The sequence below is a fragment of the Hesperophylax consimilis genome, chromosome 4 (genome assembly GCF_061612785.1).
Source record: "Hesperophylax consimilis isolate HC1 chromosome 4, BYU_Hcon_1.0, whole genome shotgun sequence".
Lineage (NCBI taxonomy): Eukaryota > Metazoa > Arthropoda > Insecta > Trichoptera > Limnephilidae > Hesperophylax > Hesperophylax consimilis.
The window spans coordinates 33,815,109-33,834,320 of NC_142839.1; the positions used below are offsets into that span (position 1 = coordinate 33,815,109).

Genomic DNA, 19,212 nt, shown 5'->3' on the forward strand with positions numbered 1-19,212 from the left:
TCTCTTAAACATTATTCTTTACATTTGCCTAGTAATAATAATAATAACATGGAATTTATATAGCGCAGTTTAGTGTCATTTCACTTCAAGTGCGCTTAATTACTCGTTTAACAAACTTAAAAAAATGGTAATTCAGTATTAATGGTTCTTAAAATTATTCCTACAGTGTGCCTTACCCAATACAGATCTAATATTATAACACTAAATACACTTTTTATACAAATTGATGACAAAACTTATAATAACAATAACAGTAGGACAGGACAAAACACGAATATTAAAACTAAAACATAACATAAAACAGGAGGCAGTTTGTGCTCAGAAATGAGAATTTTCTGAGCAGACACTTTAAAAAGGTACAATAAGGAGACAACCGAAACCAAACAATTTAATCTTACTTTAATTTAAGCCTACATATTGTGTTTGGTATATTGCCATTGGACATATGCATATATTAGCAAGTGGTAATTTCGTTCAACCACCCCAGGTTTTAAGAGGACTTGAAAACAGATGTGTCTTTTCCACACAGTCTTAATGTAATGAAAGTAAATATTATGTTGATAAATGCGTTCAGAATATTAGGGACGGTATGGGGAGGGAGAGGAAAGGAAAGAATTAAAGATGGTGGTAATTGTTCAAACTTTCCAATCAGGTCGTAAGTGGCATAGTCTCAAATGGCGTTTGGCAATCTTCTACAAGGATCATTTTGTCGTAGATAATTGGCATAACAAATTTTTACAGCAGTCACCGCTCACATTACTCAACTTTAAAAAAAGCTTTCGGAGCTCTCAAGGTGATGTGATAGGCAATGTTCATTCATTTCATCTCATAAAATGACAAATAATGTCCTTTTCTGTATTATTTCTCAACGCTTTCAGAGCACATAATGGTATTTACTGCCTAGTACATAATTTGAAATATTTTGCGGTTGCTCAGATGAATGAATCAGTTCAAATCGTTTGACATGGTAAGAAATGCTATTTGTACATAATAAGAATAATGCAGAATGAGTGAATAGAGCTTAGATGAAACGTTGTCATATAATAACGGATTGACGGAGAACTGAACTATGAGACTAATGAGATTTAAAGTAATCGAGTAAGTCACGGCCATTGTAGAGTATAAACTTTAAACGAGGGCAGCGTCCAAAGTAGAAAGCACCAATGATTGTTGGTAAGTTGATCTACTGGTATACATTAGTAGTCAATATGCAATTTACGGTAATCTTTGAATTCTATTCTCATGAATTGTAAGAAACATAGGTAGAACTTGCTTTCGCATTCGTCGTTGACCGAGCTTTGTTCTCAGTTAAATTGCATCAACAAGTTAGGGGGTACTAGTGATAATGTACTGACTCTATTTATAAAATTAAGCTAGGCACCGAGGCTAACAAAGTGCTGGTACAATTAGTTACCAGCACTTTGTTGAATCCTACGAATTATAGTAGTGTTGGTAATGTAGTTTTAGTGATTTGTCTTATATGTAGCATAGTTTTATTTTATATTTTATTTAATGCTTCACTAATATTATTTCATATTAAGTTTATCAGTTTAAGGCGATGCCATACGTCGTGTAATATTTTGAATCGAGCCGCCATCAATAACACTCCTTACGTAGATGGCAATAAGGCTTAAATTCCCGCTTGACACCATCCAGCTGTTTTGATTTAGGTAAGAAAAAAACATGGCCAAAAAGTGCCTTTTATTTTAATTTGTGGATGTTCGGGAATAAATATTTAAATGTTTTCCGATCATTTTATAAATAACTTAATTTGCCACATTATACAATAAAACCATAACCGAAAATGGGTTCGTAAGTAGGAAATTTTGAACTTTAAAACAGTTTTCATAAGCCTTATAAATTATTTTTTTCTGGGCTTAAAAAAAGACTTATGTAAAAAATACTCGATTATTTCGAAGGCCAAGATGTATTCTACTCGCGGTATTTATTTAAAGCAACTAAAACATTTATAGGTGAAATTTTCAAACTAAAAACACATGATTTTGGATTACAACGTATGGCATCGCCTTAACGCTTGTTTGACGCTATAAAAACTTTGTGTATATTTTTCAATAGCTCACTAGGCATATTCTGTTTTCATTTTTGTAAATGTGAATACTGCACAAGATTCCCTAATGCTCCCTTCCGTCTGGAGTCACTATGTCATCACCGATTGGGGTATGTTGTGAGGCTGAAGGTAGTGGGGAGGGGAAGGAGATGAGAGGGAGGAAGGTTGGGGAGTGCCTGGTTACTAAACACTGCTAAAGCCATTTCAAGCGACGTTTCAATTATGAATGGAGGTCTTACACCGGGGCTATAATGAAAGGATCTTCCGATCTGATTCGTGCCACAAATATGCTATAAATTGTTTTCAATTAGTAGATTATGGATTAACACAAGTTAATCAAATAAAATTTACCTGCGCACGCCGAGATTTGAACCCGCAACCTCCGACTTGCGAGTAGAGAGCCTTACCCCTCGACTACGGAGCCCAATGTTTTCAATTTTATTTTATTATGTTTTAGTAATATTGTTTAATATTAGGTTATCAGTTTAACGTTATTTGATGTTGTAAAAACGTTGTGAAAAACCAAATAAAATTAAACCAATATTTCATACCATAGATCACAGTTGTTGAATCTTTGGTTTTACCCTCAACTAGGCATTTACATGGATTATAAGAACAGAATATACTTAGCTATTGACATTTCATACCATAGATTACAGTTGTTGAATCTTTTTATTTGCAGCAATATGTGCTTATTTTTGATGCTCTGCGATTGCTTGTGTGCTTCATAGTAAAAACTCACTTAAAAATCTGTTCAATTTATTCGTTTTCCTGTTAAAAATTTGATTCTAGGCGTATAACGAATGATTCAGCAAATTTCAATTTCAAATTTCAAACTATCAGTAAAGCACGAATATGTTATGATGATGTCGGAACATGTGTCAAATTAATAATAGTTTCGCATCTCGTCAATTATATTTATTCGGATAAGATCACCTGCGTACGTGTTCAGATGTATTACGAATTTTACTGGGAAATGATCATGTAGTCACATTTTTGACAGTATTTTGATAAAAAATCCGTACTTTTATCCGTATTTTTATCAGTGTAGCAAGTCCGGTCACAATGAGTTACTATCCTTATTATTAAATTATCCTTGAATTTTTCAAATGTTGACCAATATATATTTCTAACTACCAAATTTTCAGATGATATAAAATGAAATAGGATAATTAGTTTATTATATTGATAGGGTTGATATTTAAATATCTTAAAATCACAAATTTGAACTATGTTGGTACCTAACTCCTAAATTTAATAAACACACTCTTAAATCAATTGAGATTGTGTTTAAATATGGAGAAGATTAATCATGGATATGTGTCCATATTTTAATTCTGAAAATTAATTCATGATTAAATATCCATAACATTTTAAAACTAATTATATGTAAGATACAATAAATTATTTTGAGTTTTCAGCAAGTGAAGTTACGTATGACTTATTACTAGTAGTTAAATGCATTTCATAAGCTTAGATACGAGTACTTGCAGTTAATTGGCCAATCGACCTCAAATCACAAACAACTGCATCTTAAACTTGTATCTCAGTACCACCGGGAATACGGCATTAATAATATTATTAAACGGGTCCGATAACCTTATTAATTTATAGCTGATCACAGGTGTAGATACTAAATAAATCATTACGTATTACTTATTGCATAATGTATAGTAAAGTAACTAAGTTTCTATTATATAGACCTACGTGTTGAATATATTTTAATTTGTGTGTACGATTACCTACCCAGTGAGGAAATCTGTATTAGTTCACACCGCCATAACAAAGATATCATTTACATTATTTACTTTATATTATCATGAAAAACATGTGAAATAATGCATATTAAGGATCTTGAGAGAAAAATATTATGGCTTCAAAAACATATATTTGTATAAATCAACACACGCTGATTCTGAATATATAAGTATTATTATATTTTATTATACGTAGAATTTATAAATTGTCATTTTAGGCTGGCCGCATACATACGTTTTCCGTATTCGATTTCCGAATTCGTTTTCCGTATTCGGAATTCCGTGAGACTAGCGCAAACGTTCGTTTTTCTTCATTCGGAATGTATAAACGTCAGTACCAGTGTTGCCAACGAGGGCGATATATCGCCATTTAGGCTACTCAGAGCGAGAATCGGCGCCGAAAAAATCTAAAAGGCGACTGGTCGCCAATTAAGCTACTTCAAAAACATCAATTTTAAACATGTCCCGAAATTCTCTAGCCACCCCCCCATGAAATTTATTTTTCTGGGGACAAATTTTATATTTTCTTGAAATTCTCTAGCCACCTCCCCCATGAATTTTTTTTATTTTCTGGGGACAAATTTTATTTTTTTGAAATTCTCTGTCCCACGTAACAGCAAATTCAGCTACTTTACGCTACCTTATGTATGAGAAACGGCGATATTAGGTCAAGATCCGTTGGCAACACTGAATTACTGAACGGAAATTTCCGATATGCAATAGCTGCGTTCCACATGACGTCATTAGGTTTTTTCCATTCGGTTTCTCCGAACGCGCCTGCTCGCATTCGGAACGTGCGTAAGGAATTTGTTCCGTTCGGAACTAAAACGAACGTGTGCGGCAGTTAATGTATTTTCTACTGATTCCGTGCATTCGGATGTCCGAATACGGAAAACGAATTCGGAAATCGAATACGGAAAATGTATGTATGCGGCCAGCCTAAAACCCATTCAAACTGTAATAAACTTCAATGCATTGTGATGTGCACCAGAATGCGGACAGTTTCGTGGAAAGTTATACAAATTATTTCAAAAGATTTTATGATTTTTGGAAATCTTGATATCTAAATTAGGATTTGTTGATTTCATACGAATCCTAGTGGAATTAATCCTACTGTTAACCGACAAAACCGAGGTACGCATGACGTCACTCGTACCCCGTCAGATTTCGGTCGTTTTGGCGGACTTGTAAAATGCAAACTTTGAAAATTATTATTATTATGAACTATGAAATCGTCATTAGTAAAAAAAAAATCTTGTAAGTTAGATTGTTAACATTTACAAATTCATTTTTAAATATTGATTGAAATTCCTTATTACTTACCAATAAAATCCCTGAATCGGTCGATGAGTCGAAAAATGCGTCGGTGTCATGGGTTCAATAATTCTTCTGAGGTCTAAGTCCTCCATCATTGTACAAAAAACTACTTCCGCTTATAATGATTACAGTGGGAGATTTTAGATTTTTAATTTAAAATTATTGTCAGGTTGTTCGTAATCCGGGAATTTTGTCTTTCTTTTTAAATGCCACCTAGAACAGTTTGCTTTTGACGCCTTTACGTTCGTATAATATCTGTGTTTGCTCATATTAATATTCCTACTAATTCATTATTTTTATTTTCAGATAACATTTTAAAGCCCTTTAAAAATAAATGCATGAAGGACATTTATTGACTAATAATTGTTTTTGTCTATATTTCAGATTCCAAAGGGAATCCCCGATGTGTGACAAACAGCAAGGGGAGGAAACGGAAACCAGGCTCCAAAACTCTGTCCATAGTAATCAGGTGTGAAGACACTCTATTCATCGACTTCATCAGCAAATGCCTAGAGTAAGTACCATAAATAAATCTTTATCACAATAAATCACTACTGATCCTGCCCGTATAGGTAGCAATTTTGCACTACTGATGATTTGTATAGTCACCTTCGTCCTGAAAAACTCTCATTCTATACGACGGATTGTAACCTTTAAATTTTTAGAACATAATATTTATGAGAAAGCTGTGTGAGATTTACCCGTATTTCTATGAAAGATTCATTGTTGACATTTTCCGCATCCGGGGGTCCAGCACGATCATCTTGATAACTTAACAATATCGGATCGATAGACTTAATTTCAGAAAATTTTATATTAATATCCCGAGCACGGTTGCGCCGTCGATACCCGAACCGATATTGACACGAAATATAAAATTAAATCGTTATACGATTGTAACACTGGCAAATCTTACAGCTACGTAAAAGTTAAAAATATTAATAAATTGACATGGTCGAATTGAAATATTAACTTATTACATTGGCAGTCCAAATGTACTTTTCTGATACTAAGTTAATTGATGAGGTCTTTTTTCACAACTAAAAACTTTTGTTTCTCCAAGCTTCAGCGGAACTGAATCATTAATGAAATTTCCGAACGGAATCAATTGATCGCTTCTTAGACGAATTAATTAAGTCTGTGGATCGTGTACACGATTTATTTATATTCTTAAAGCTTAGTTAGTTTACGTCCATTAATTAATAATACAATACAATCCTTATTTACTTACTGCGCATGTACTTATTTACTTCTAAAATAACTTTTGGTTATTTATTATTATGTTACTTATTATTATTATTATCTACTTAATTCTCGTATTATTATTTACTTTAATTATTATCTAGCTAATTTATTTACTAACTTACTTTTTATTATATTATTATTATAATATTATTTACTTACCTATCGGTTATTATTTACCTATTTAGTTATTTTATTTTTTCTTATAATTTATTATTCATACTATCCATGTTGTAATTGTTAGTATGGTTACCCTATGCTTGTGTCTGATAAGCCAGCACAGGTACCTTGTACTTTAGTTCAGAAGGATATTATTGTTGCCAACTTACTTATTCATGCTTCTTTTGATGATATTTTTGTTTTTATTTTTTTATTTTTTTTATACATTTGTTACTAAAATTTTGTTTATATTTGTTTACCGATCTCGAAACGACCGTGTCATAAGCTTTTCTTTTTTTGGGTTAAATTTAATGTTGTTATTATTTTAAGTTTACATATATGTATTTTTTTAAATGATATTATTGTAAAGCTGCACATCTCGATACAGGAATGCCCTAGTGAGATGTGCAGAGTATGTTTTTTATGTAAAAACTGTTTTTTGAATAAATAAATAAATAAGTCACTAATTTTGCATAACGAACATTATCAAAAAAGTTATGCATATTGACAGCTTATCTGACACCTTGCAGGCCGCGCTAATATCAGCGGCTTTTGTCTACCGACTGTCGGAATCCTGTACCGACCATAGATGACGGATTTCGTCAATATCGTATAGATAAAGAGCTTTATCGATCTACTGTGCTAGATAACCAGACCGGATCGTTTTTCGACTCGTCCTTCTGTTCATCAGCTCGGCTATTAAGAGGAAGCTACAAGGCAAAAATGTGTATATTCTTGGTATACCTTATATTATAGGTAATAGGCATTAAAATCGCTTGACAAACGGAGTTTAGCAACGTTCGATTTCAAGCACAAAATTGGTTTTAATTTATTTTGTAAATAATTTTATAAGAAAGCAAAAAAGTTTTTTAAGTGAAACTGTCAAAGATAATTTTAGCTATAATAATGTATTTTTTTAAAGTTGTTTCCTATACGCGTTCATCCTGAAAAAAAATTGTAGTTTACATTTATATTTTTTATTGAGTAATTTATTTTTTTTATTTGTATTTTAATAAAGCGAAACGATTGGAAAACCTTCTATTTATCTAAAGCATATTTTTCGTTATTCATAATGTATACCAATTCATTATAAAGATTAATAAAAATGATGATTTAGCATAAATTTTCGTCAATTTGCCGTTTTTATTTTACTCATTTATAAAATTAAGAGCGTGCATAAGAGCTGAAAAAACCTTCCTGACAACATCTACACAAAAAGTCCAAAAACCCAGGGTCTCCATCGTAAAATAAAAACGTATAGTAACAAGGATATTTATCTGTGAAATTCGTTGGTCAATCAATTACAAAATCACCGTTACTCACGACTTTTCGTAAAAAAAAGAAGAAAAAGATCAATTTTATACAAAATTTAATCAATCAACATGTTACATGGCTCAATTCAAAAAACACAATCACAATAAATTATTATTTCAGTCAAATCATTAGGCCGACCTATAATTTTATTACACAATTTCGCAAGAGAATCTCTATGGGACCTGCGTAAACACTAATGATAGTAATTCGTGGGTTAGGCGTTAAGTCAGATAAGTCAGAAAACAGAAAAATTAATCAATCAACTTGAAAAATCAAGCAATATTTTTTTAGGCTGAGTGCGTTCCAAATTTCCACCAATTTATAACATATTTCTCTTCAACTCTTTAACTTTTTAAAATGATATAAATATGTTATTTTGAAGATAATATCTTAAGATTTTCAGAGCCGAAATGGTAATGATTTGGAATTTCCTTCGATAGAAAAAAATCTCAATGTATGCATCGAAAATTATCAAAAACGCATTTTTTTCTAGTATTTAATATGTCATGTGCATGGAAAATTCACAGTGTATCTTTAAATGCAACGTGGGCATTTTTCGCGAGTTTTTTCCTGTATTTTAAACGAGATGTATTTTAACAAATAATTATAAGCAATAATTAGTCATTCGAAATACTAATACAAATTGAAAATATCTCCCGAGTAAAAATTAATGCCGCCAGCGGGAAATTATTTTTACTCGGGAGATATTTTCAATTTGTATTAGTATTTCGGATGACTAATTATTGCTTATAATTATTTGTTATCCTTTAAAACCTTGTCTTATAAACGTTAATCATTAAAAAAATAATGAGATCTATTTTATTTAATATTTTCACAATTTTACCATAATTACTATCGTTTTTTAATTACATTAGCGCGCTCTTTCTAACATTGATTTATTTCTCCATTTAAAATCATATTCTTCTTCTTTTTGAACGCTTACTAAGGAGCGAAGCAATGTTTGAGCTATCTATATATGAAGTAAAATAATATAAATTTAAAAAATTGTTTTTTATCCCATTTTACACACATGAATTGTTTTCAATGGTGTAACAGAAAATAATTTATCAAAACACAATTATTAAAACATGGCGATTAATTAATGTTGAATTGTGTGAGAAAAAAATATTCAATCAAAAAGCAGTACCTACCTAAATAATGTGAAATATATCTTCGTTCTTTGATCAATATAAGATTCCATGTAAATTCTAGTTCACACCTCTGCTGTCAATTTATTATTCCCATTATTTGTATAAAGTAGGTAAGTACCGCCCATGGAACGATTATTTCAAAATGATAACAAAATGGTCCATACAATTTCAACATACAAAAAAACGCACATAAACCATAACTTATAATTAACTGAAAAAATATTCACACAGTCGTTGTCTTACAACAATGTTACATAACTTGTTGAAGTACAGGTAGTAATGTTGAGGATGATACTGCGTAAAGTGAAAATGAAAGTCTGCCGACGTAAATGTAAATATACAATATTCCCACAGTTAGAAGTACCGCAGAATAATAATTAGAAGTAATTCGTGAAATCGTTTTGACTGATGTTGGCTGTTGTATCTCCACGGAAGAAATGTTTAATTTGCATTTTCTATGTACTCTTATTAATGGCTTTACCATTCTCAGTGACAGTGTCGCTCGGCGAGTTAGCAATCGTTTAAAAATACATGCATCAAGAGGAGGATAAAAACAAATTCAAAATTAATTAAATCTTACACACAGCATAGTCCGGAAATACTTCAATTTGTTTGTCGTGAGAATATACGGAAATTATAATTCACATCTATAATATCTCACACAGGGCAGGATTAAGGTCTTAAGATAAAGTTATTTTTTTTAGTTTTGAAACACTTGAAAATTTTTGGGGCCTAAACGTACTAATGTCTAAATATATATTTTTTTGAAGAAACCTTTTTTTTATACTCGAATTTAAAATAAACAAAAAAAATATTTAAAAAATAAATAAAAAAATATATCAACGTATATCGCGAAAATTGAGTACATAATGTTCATTTATTAGGAATCTCTTCAAATTATCGGTAATCTGGTTAAGAACGGGATTGCAAGCCTTTAACGAATGAATTACAGGTGTCCAGATAAACTTTTCGTAAATTACAAATATATTATCATGATTTCGGAATGACTTTCATTTTAGGTAGGTATTACCCATTTAGTTTTGAAAACTCAATTAATATCTACGTTATATCCTAGGCTGCAATATTGCTAACCGGCTGGTGAAAAAAACATCCTTGTATTTAAGGCGACACAATACCCTGATAACGGGGATTTGCCCCGACGCTCACATTTTAATTATTTCTGATGAGCTTATTACTAAAATCTTAAATGTTTCTAGAGGGATTCGAAGGGATGCAAGTTATTTATATTTAAGATTAATAAAAACAGGACCTTACAATTAAATATATTATGTAAAACGATAAGTACATTTTATTAAATGTAAAATGTTGTAAGATAAGCGGCAAGTACCAGATTTTATTTTTCTAGACGATGAATTAGTAACTTCCCGACGACTCCCTCACAAAAGATTAGAGATTTTATTAATGTATTCATAAGAATTAATTAAAATAAAAACACTCGCGAAAATCCAATTTCTGGCCAGATACACGAAAAACGACCGCCAGTACTTCAAAACTCTCTATTGTGCGTAGTATATTTGTGTGCGGGTTGACAAGGAGTTACTACGTATTGATTCAGACGCCGCGAAAGTTCCGGCCTGTAAGGTTGTGTCACCCGGCCGGTCGCTCCGGTCATTTCTTTTACGTATTTTTTTATTTAATCAAACGATACTTTGAAATCTATTAGTGAAATTTTCTGTTTTTTATAATTTAACTTCTTCCTCAAGTGAGTAAAGGTTTTTTATATAAATAATAAATATAAATAATAACCAATACAAAAGAATACATTGTTAAATGCGTAAATGTGTAGGCACTTGAGAAAAAAGGTGACACTAAAGTATTGTCGTTATGTTATTATATATCATTTCTAGCCCAAGTAGACTTTTTTACTATTAATCTTTTTTTTCACGCGACGCGGCTGTCTGTCCGGTTGTCACAACCAGCGGCACAGAATGTTATAGAGTGCCCCTTCACTAGAATCGTTTTCCTAGTTTTATTTATTTACGCCCTACTGGGCTTTTACATTAATTTCTAATTATACAGTCATGTTAGTTGTAACAATGGAATATCTAATAAATTATGGTAAAATAAAAGGAGTTTTTTTACTAAGGAGTGGTATTCTCTTATATTTCAATAAAGTGTTTGTGAAGAGTTCGTTTCATTACTAATACTCCAGGGCAATTACCGATTCGCGATCGTAATTATTCCGGTAGTCCCAATTTTTTATATGTTTTATAAACTGGTCCCCTGATGTAAAATCTGAGTTTCCGACCTTGGCACACCTGTGCTCGCGCCGCCATTTTGAAAAAAACCGGCCGAAATCGCTCCAAAATCTAGTTTTTCCAAAATATCTCATTCCCAATGCAAATTTCGGCTAAATTAGCTAAACAATTAAAGTAGAACATAAAATTACTTACTACTTTTGTGTAAACAATTTTCTTCAATCTCTAATAGGTACCGAGGTAGAAAGTCGTAAAGGTGCGTATATTTTTGAAAAAAACAAGTTTTTTGCGCGACTAGCTTTTGTTTTTTGTAAATATCTCGTTTCCAGTACAATTTTGTGAAAAAATTATTGATACTAATTTTGTAGAAAATAAAATTTCATAAAATAAATAGGTATTTAATTTATGTGTTTTAACTCTAATATGTATCCAAGCTCTTATCCACCAAAACCAGTTAAATTACCCAACAACAAATTTTTGAAATTCGAAAGTTTTTTTCCATAAAACAAAAACTCTACATCGAAAGTTTTTCTCCATACAGACAATTAGACATATGTCACCTATAAAGTACCTAAAGTCATTCGAATATTAAAAAGAGTCATTAATCTTTTAAGTTTAGATTGTTAGATCATTTGTTGTAGATAGAATTGTGCAATTATCTCCCCAAGTTACTGCACTTAATTACGTTGAAATGATTTTCAAATTTAAGGTAAAATTGAACCAATTTATAATAAATCTCTTGGCTAATATATACTTACGTTTCAGTTAAATATGGGAAAACAGAAGACAAAAGGAGTTTTATCCCGAACAAAATTACGGCACCAAGGAAAATGTTTAACGGAATGGAGAAGGTACTACTTAAATACACACATAAAAATAGATCTTTGGGATACGTTTTTTACAGAACATAATTGTACAATGTCAGCTTAAATAATTTTATATATGTAGATATATACATATATACGCAGTCGATAAACTTCTGAGCATATTGAATTTGGAATATAAGAAGTAAATTAATTTTGATTTCCGGTGACATATTTTTATTTTTACCGAAATGCATTTTTTACACCAAATAAGCTCAGGAATTGTTGGTGAAAGTTTGTCGGGCATGTCTTAATACATCTCTAAATAATTAGGGAATAGAGACAGTATAAATAATTAACAATATTTCTCATTTTAGGAAAAATTCCGCAAGACTTCATCCAGATAATATTGCAAATAATAAAGAAAATACGAGTATTGTGTTAAACACTATACCGACACTCAACATGGTAATTTTTTCACAATTTCTGTAAATATAAAGTAAATAATATTAATTTTATATGATTAAATAAGCGCTCTAAAAAAATTAACAAAAACTGACATTATTTTTCAGCACGGACCAGAGATGAATGAACCTGAAAAGTTTTCACTATTTGCTGGCTCTAGTTCTTATGACACTAACGTGCATGCCGTTTCCAGCCCCTTATAGCTAGGTCTGACGCAGGCATGACGATTGTTGTCAACTGATATGTTCTCACAACAATAATTGTTGAAGAAAAATAAAATTAAGGAATGAAATTTAAAACACTTTACCTCTGTTTCAATTTTTGGCCTGGTTTTGGTGGATTAGAGCTTGGATACGTATTAGAATTAAAACACATAAATTATATACCTATTTATTTTATGAAATTTTATTTTCTACAAAATTAATATCAATAATTTTTACACAAAATTGTACTGGAAACGAGATATTTACAAAAAATCAAAGCTAGTCGCGCAAAAAACTTGTTTTTTTCAAAAATATACGCACCTTTACGACTTTCTACCTCGGTACCTATTAGAGATTGAAGAAAATTGTTTTCACAAAAGTTGTAGGTAATTTTATGTTTTACTTTAATTATCTAGCTAATTTAGCCAAAATTTGCATTGAGAATGAGATATTTTGGAAAAACTAGATTTTGGCGCGATTACAGCCGGTTTTTTTTTAAATGGTGGCGCGAGCACAGGTGCGCCATGGTCGGAAATTCAGATTATACATCATGGGATCAGTTTATAAAACATATAAAAAAATTGGGACTACCGGAATAATTACGATCGCAACCCCCTTTTTGGCGCTATGTGTACTGGCCTATAATACGGAATCCCCAAATATATCGACAACATTCTCACATTTATAACCCAGATAACATGTAGGTACGTTTATAATCAACAAATCAATACAAAAACCGACCAATATCATATAACAACAAAGGCAAAGGCATATGGCAACAAAGAAAAAAAGAACAGGTATCCGCTAGTAAGCAGGGTGAAAAAAATCAAAGGCAGAATAAAGAACACAGAAAAATGTGCAATTAATGCTTGCTTCTAGACTCAGCAATATACCACCTCTATCTATATTACAGCAGGTAATTTATACACTTGTATATACCCGTCTATACGTACTTATACGCTCGTGTGTATAATTCCAAAATTTGATTGAAAAGTGAATTAACATAATGTTTCTAATATTGTTTTTATTTAATCACGAAAATACTTAATATATCAATAATCCGATGCCGAAAGGACCGATTTCACCGGAGAAAAATTCTGATTTAAACATATAATTTTATTATGAACGTATTGAAGTCGTAAAAAATTTTCAAATACATATTTCCCATACATATTGTTTTCAATTATATATCCGTAATAGAAATTTTAAACCGTTAAATATTTATGTTATAAACAGAAAGCCTACCTCAAACATTAACGAATTCTTAATGTATCATGAATCTATTTTAAATAACTGTATAGATGATACCCTTATCTTTGGTGATTTCAACATTGACATTCTTCAAAAAAATAATACATCTCTTAAATACATCAACACGCTAGACTCATACAACTGTTTCATATGTAACACATCCTATCCTACACGAGTAACAGATACCTCTACTTCTCTAATAGACCATATCATCTCAAACAGACAGAATATTTCCTCAACTACTGCAAATATAGATGCCTACCTAAGTGATCATAACATTTTGATATTAGATTACCAAAACAGCTTGAAACATCACACTAATAATAGAATACATTCTTTTTCAAACAACACCAAAACCGATAAAAACATGTTAAAAACATATGTAGAATCCCACAACTTTCCACACGAAACCACCAGTAATGCCAATGAAAACTATAATAATTTTAATGAATACATCAAAACAGCAATAAAATCATCCCAACATAAATCTGAGTTACGCATAGGAGACCAACGGAGGGGTAATACTCCATGGTTTGATGCAAAATTAAATGCACTTATCAAACAGCGCAACAATGCGTTTAAAATCTGGAAAAAAAATCAGCAAAGTGATATATTCACAGCACTGAGAAATAAAACAAGAAATCAAGTTACCAACTATAGAAGATATGCTAAAACCAAATACTACACGACTATATTTAAAGAAAACCTGCGTTATCCGCGACAGACATGGAAAATAATAAATGCAATTCTAACAAATAGCTCGACACCCCAGAAAGATGAAATTGAATGTCTTCTCATTAAGAATGAAGAAATAACATGCCCAACACAGATAGCTTCAACTTTTAACAACGTCTTTATATCAGTTGGGGAAAACTTAGCAGCTACAATTGCATCATATCCAGATGATTCTATCACTATAAACACGGATCAAAAAGCAATCCAGTCCTTATACATGGCCAAAACAAATAAAACAGAAGTTCTCAGTATCATCTCTCAACTAAAGTCTAATGCATCTCCAGGTTTAGATGGAATTACACCAGTGTACCTGAACTTTTGCAAAGATATATTAGCTGACCACCTTGTTTTTCTTATTAATCAATCCCTGAATAGTGGAATCTTCCCAGATCAACTAAAGATAGCAAAAATAATTCCGATTTACAAAGATGATTGCAAAAAAAATCCTTCTAATTACCGTCCTATATCCATCCTCTTTGTCGTCTCTAAAGTTTTTGAAAAGGTTATTAAGCTTAGGCTCACTAAATATCTCCTATCAAACAATTTACTCGCATCCCAACAGTATGGATTCAGAAACCAATCTAACACAAAATGTGCTGCCTTCGATTTTGTATACGCCCTCCAAAAGCATATAGACCAGGGTAAGCATGCTGCAGGCTTATTTATAGATTTAAAAAAGGCTTTCGATACGGTTGACCATGGGATACTACTAAAGAAGCTAGAACACCTAGGCATAGTAGGCACTCCCCTGAAGTTACTGTGTAGCTACCTCTCTAACCGACACTGTCAGACCTTTGTTGGAAAGGGGACAAGCAGCATGGGAACGATGAAATGTGGCGTGCCTCAGGGCTCCGTACTTGGACCATTACTATTTTTAATATATATAAATGATATTGCTAAATGGGGACTTAAGGGTACAATACAACTCTATGCAGATGATACAGTGATTCTTTATCACAATAATGATTTAAACGAACTTGAAAAGGAAATGGAAAGTGATGTAGCTTGCCTGGCAAACTGGCTGCGATTAAACAAACTTAGCCTAAACATAAAAAAAACACATTACATACTGTTTGCAAATAAAAAAATGTATGTCTTAATATAAGTCTTGATAATAACCGCCTTGAAAGGGCTGATGTTACAAAATATCTTGGCCTTTTCATTGATTCACAACTCACATGGAATCACCAATTTAAACATGTTCTATCCAAAATTACTCATATAACTGGTGTTTTATATAGACTTCGCGGGTTACTTCCTCCCTCTCTATTAAAATCGATTTACCATGCTATGATTCACTCACATCTAATATATCTCGCCGGAATCTGGGGATTTGCTACAAAAAAAATGATTTCAGAAGTCCAAGTCGTCCAAAATAGAGCCCTGCGAAATATTTTCAGTTTATCTTGGGACACACATGTCAAAGACATCTACAGAAACACCCAAATACTTCATTTTAATACCATTCCCACTTTTGAAATAACGAAAACTATATTAAAAGTAATTCAACACTCGGCACATTCCAACACTACACTCTATTACAATTACGACGTACACCAACACAACACAAGAAATCACAACAAACTACATATACCAAAAATCAAATCAACAAAATATGGACTAAGATCCCTGGAATACATAGCTCACACAAAATATAATCAACTACCCAACGAGATCAAATGTGCAAGTCAATGTAAAAAGACCCAAACTAACATGCTCAAACTTCATCTTATTAATGACTATCTGAAATAATAATGTTGTGTATGTCCCATCATGTGTCCATTTAATACATACAGCTATATGTTTCATGTAATGCGTATCATTCCCGCAATGAGTTTATTAACTCCTGGGAGTACAATGCTTTATATAATATACTATATTCTGTATTGTATACTTTTAATAAAAAAAATTTAAAAAAAAAAAAAATTTACGTAAATAAAGTAAAAGTTTTGTTTACACAGGACGAGAAGAAACCCGTTATTCTGGAAGGAAGGAGAATAGAAGACATATTTTTTCTTTAACTGTATTAAATAGAATTTCGCAGCACGACTCTTTTTATGATTGTAATTATCTAACTTAGAGATAGTTGAGCGTATACTTCGAGATGACAAGTTCTGGGAAGAAAAAATGCTTATTAAATTAACTAATTTTTAAATGGATTGCATTCTTGTCGAGCTTATCGATCCTGGAGTCACAAGGTCTATGAATGTTCGTGATCCTCCACATATCTTAGATATTGTATGTAAAGAACGTCAATTTGGAAATCGTCGTTTAGATTTCGACGAAATGCTATTTATTGAATAATTATTTTCGTTTTTTATATAAAATTATTTTTACTATTTCTAACTTATATTATAATAAATGATGGCCTTTATACAAAAAAAAGTTGCATCTTATGCTTTTTACATTACATAATTATTTGTTTTATGTAACTTTTTGTAAACGATAATAATAAATATTGAAAATGACTGATATTTTATTTATCTTGTCAATATATTCAGATATAATTATGATCAGATATTATGAAAATGATTCGTGATTGAATACCGTATTGCTTTGACATCTGTCAATGAAGAACACGTCGGTTACGAGTCATAAGTTACTGCCTACCGTCTAGCAGTATGGTTACAGAAATCTGATAAGAATCATAAAATCATGAGCTCCTTCTGCAATAGGTAACGTTTCTATCGAAATTTGCCTAAAACATGCACATTCAACTTAATATTACTATTCACATAGTTTGAAAGACGCCCATTATTAAGCATTTCATGTTCAAACCTTACTCATGGGTACCATCTAGTGGATTTCATCGCTGCTCTGACTTCGAACTGTTCGTTGTGTCGGGTGTTCCCCATTGCAACGTACTTCATTCCCCTGCACCCCGAAATATTATAATATTTAATTCGAGCGGAGCGCGTGTGAAACTAATTTGCTTCGCCCACTTAAATCGCGTTCACGCCCATAACTGATATTTTTTTAGGATCTTATTTCGTCTTAAGAACATTTACACACAGCGCGGTGTGGTGTTATAAAATCGATCTCTGATGGCGTTTAAAATAAAAACCCGTGTTTTTCTTTATTTAAATCGGTGATAGTCTACAGATAAACGAATCTCTCGATCATACTTATAATAATAGATAATACGAAGGGATAAGAATGGTTTAGTAGACAACGTTACTTATAACCACTCGCATGCGTACTGCGTATGCCGGCCGTAATACGGCAGTATTAGTAGTTGACAGCTTAAACCGGCTGACCCCCAGGACTATTCCTATGAACGTATTACGATCGTAGTAAGACGGCAATGACGGACTTATGTTAACAATCTGGTTTATTTGACAAATATCGATCGGTCGCGCAGTGAAAATGTAAAAAAGCAGAAATACCCATTTGCAGCACTATGAGAGGAATATTTTAAATCGACAAACGATTTACCAAATCGAATACGGAACGTATATCGAATTGGCCGGATGTCGATGTAATTCAAAATAGACCTGTCAATGAGATTACAAATGTCTTCTGAAGAAACGTGAAGTTAGCAACAAAACGCGAAATGCGAAAAAGACCATGTTTTTGAGGTTTGGAACAAAGTGGGCCAGTCTAAGAATATTTGCATGAATATTATTTTGAGTACAAATTTTTACCCGTGCGGTATTCGGCCCTTTTCCTCGTATAGCTATACCAACGCTGCAGCGGCGTATTAAGGTATCTTTATAAGTCTATATATAATCAACATAATTATTTCTCTAAAAATTGTCATTTTGTTGGTAATAATTTGTCCTTCGTTTATTAAACAATGTTCAGCGCGACATGACAGCTGCAAAGCTATTTTATTAAAATGTTCGTTAACTTTTGAGTATTAATTACGAATCATTTGATCGTTTCAAAAATTTTCGGACATCTTTGAAAAGTCCATCATCCGAACATTTGTTGGCCACGAGATACTTAATTCATACATTTCCGAAATGTTCAACACGACAGCTGACGATTGACAATAACCATACTGAGTAAAATATTTTTTAAAAATTCCACTGTTTCAATATTTTGGGATCGAAACCAAGACCTCTCGAACCTTCGGTCAAATCGTGGGCCATTAATATGAAAGAGGATACGAACCGTTCACATAACTTAAATTTGACGTTTCTGTTGTGTACACATTATTTCTTTTTACATTCAATAGCTCCAATTTCTAAATATTCGTGATTGTTGAATAATCTTTCAGTCCAAAGTGAAATGTCAATCTTCATGGCGGCAAACTGCAAATCTTGCATATCAATATTAAACCTGATCGGCAAATTACTCAAAGTCAAAATTCCTTTATCTTCCGACTGCTGCTTCAACTCGCGACCATTTCTCTCACTTTCACCTTTCATTAAAGTCACACATTATCCATTATTAGCGACGCGAGTGCGAAGGTATTTCTTCAATTATTGCATTCTGCACACGTCGGAGTTTTTAAGTGGGCATAAATAATTTATCTCTTTAACTAGAGGATTGTTAGTGATCACGTACACAGAGTCTGGGCGGG

The 19,212-nt window shown here is 32.0% G+C and overlaps 1 protein-coding gene and 1 long non-coding RNA gene across 2 annotated transcripts in view; both read left to right on the forward strand.

Annotated features, from left to right (window-relative positions):
- Nucleotides 1-19,212, forward strand: part of Dyrk2 (Dual-specificity tyrosine phosphorylation-regulated kinase 2) — a 131,588-nt gene that overhangs the window by 84,802 nt on the left and 27,574 nt on the right. The window contains exon 8 of the mRNA XM_089631437.1: nucleotides 5,527-5,656. Coding sequence (XP_089487563.1) covers nucleotides 5,527-5,656 — 130 coding nt within the window. The remainder of the gene's footprint in view (nucleotides 1-5,526; nucleotides 5,657-19,212) is intronic.
- LOC149424604 (uncharacterized) lies at nucleotides 10,128-12,619 on the forward strand. The gene is made up of 3 exons (XR_016302121.1): nucleotides 10,128-10,731; nucleotides 11,993-12,078; nucleotides 12,408-12,619. It is a non-coding gene; the product is annotated as an uncharacterized LOC149424604 (long non-coding RNA).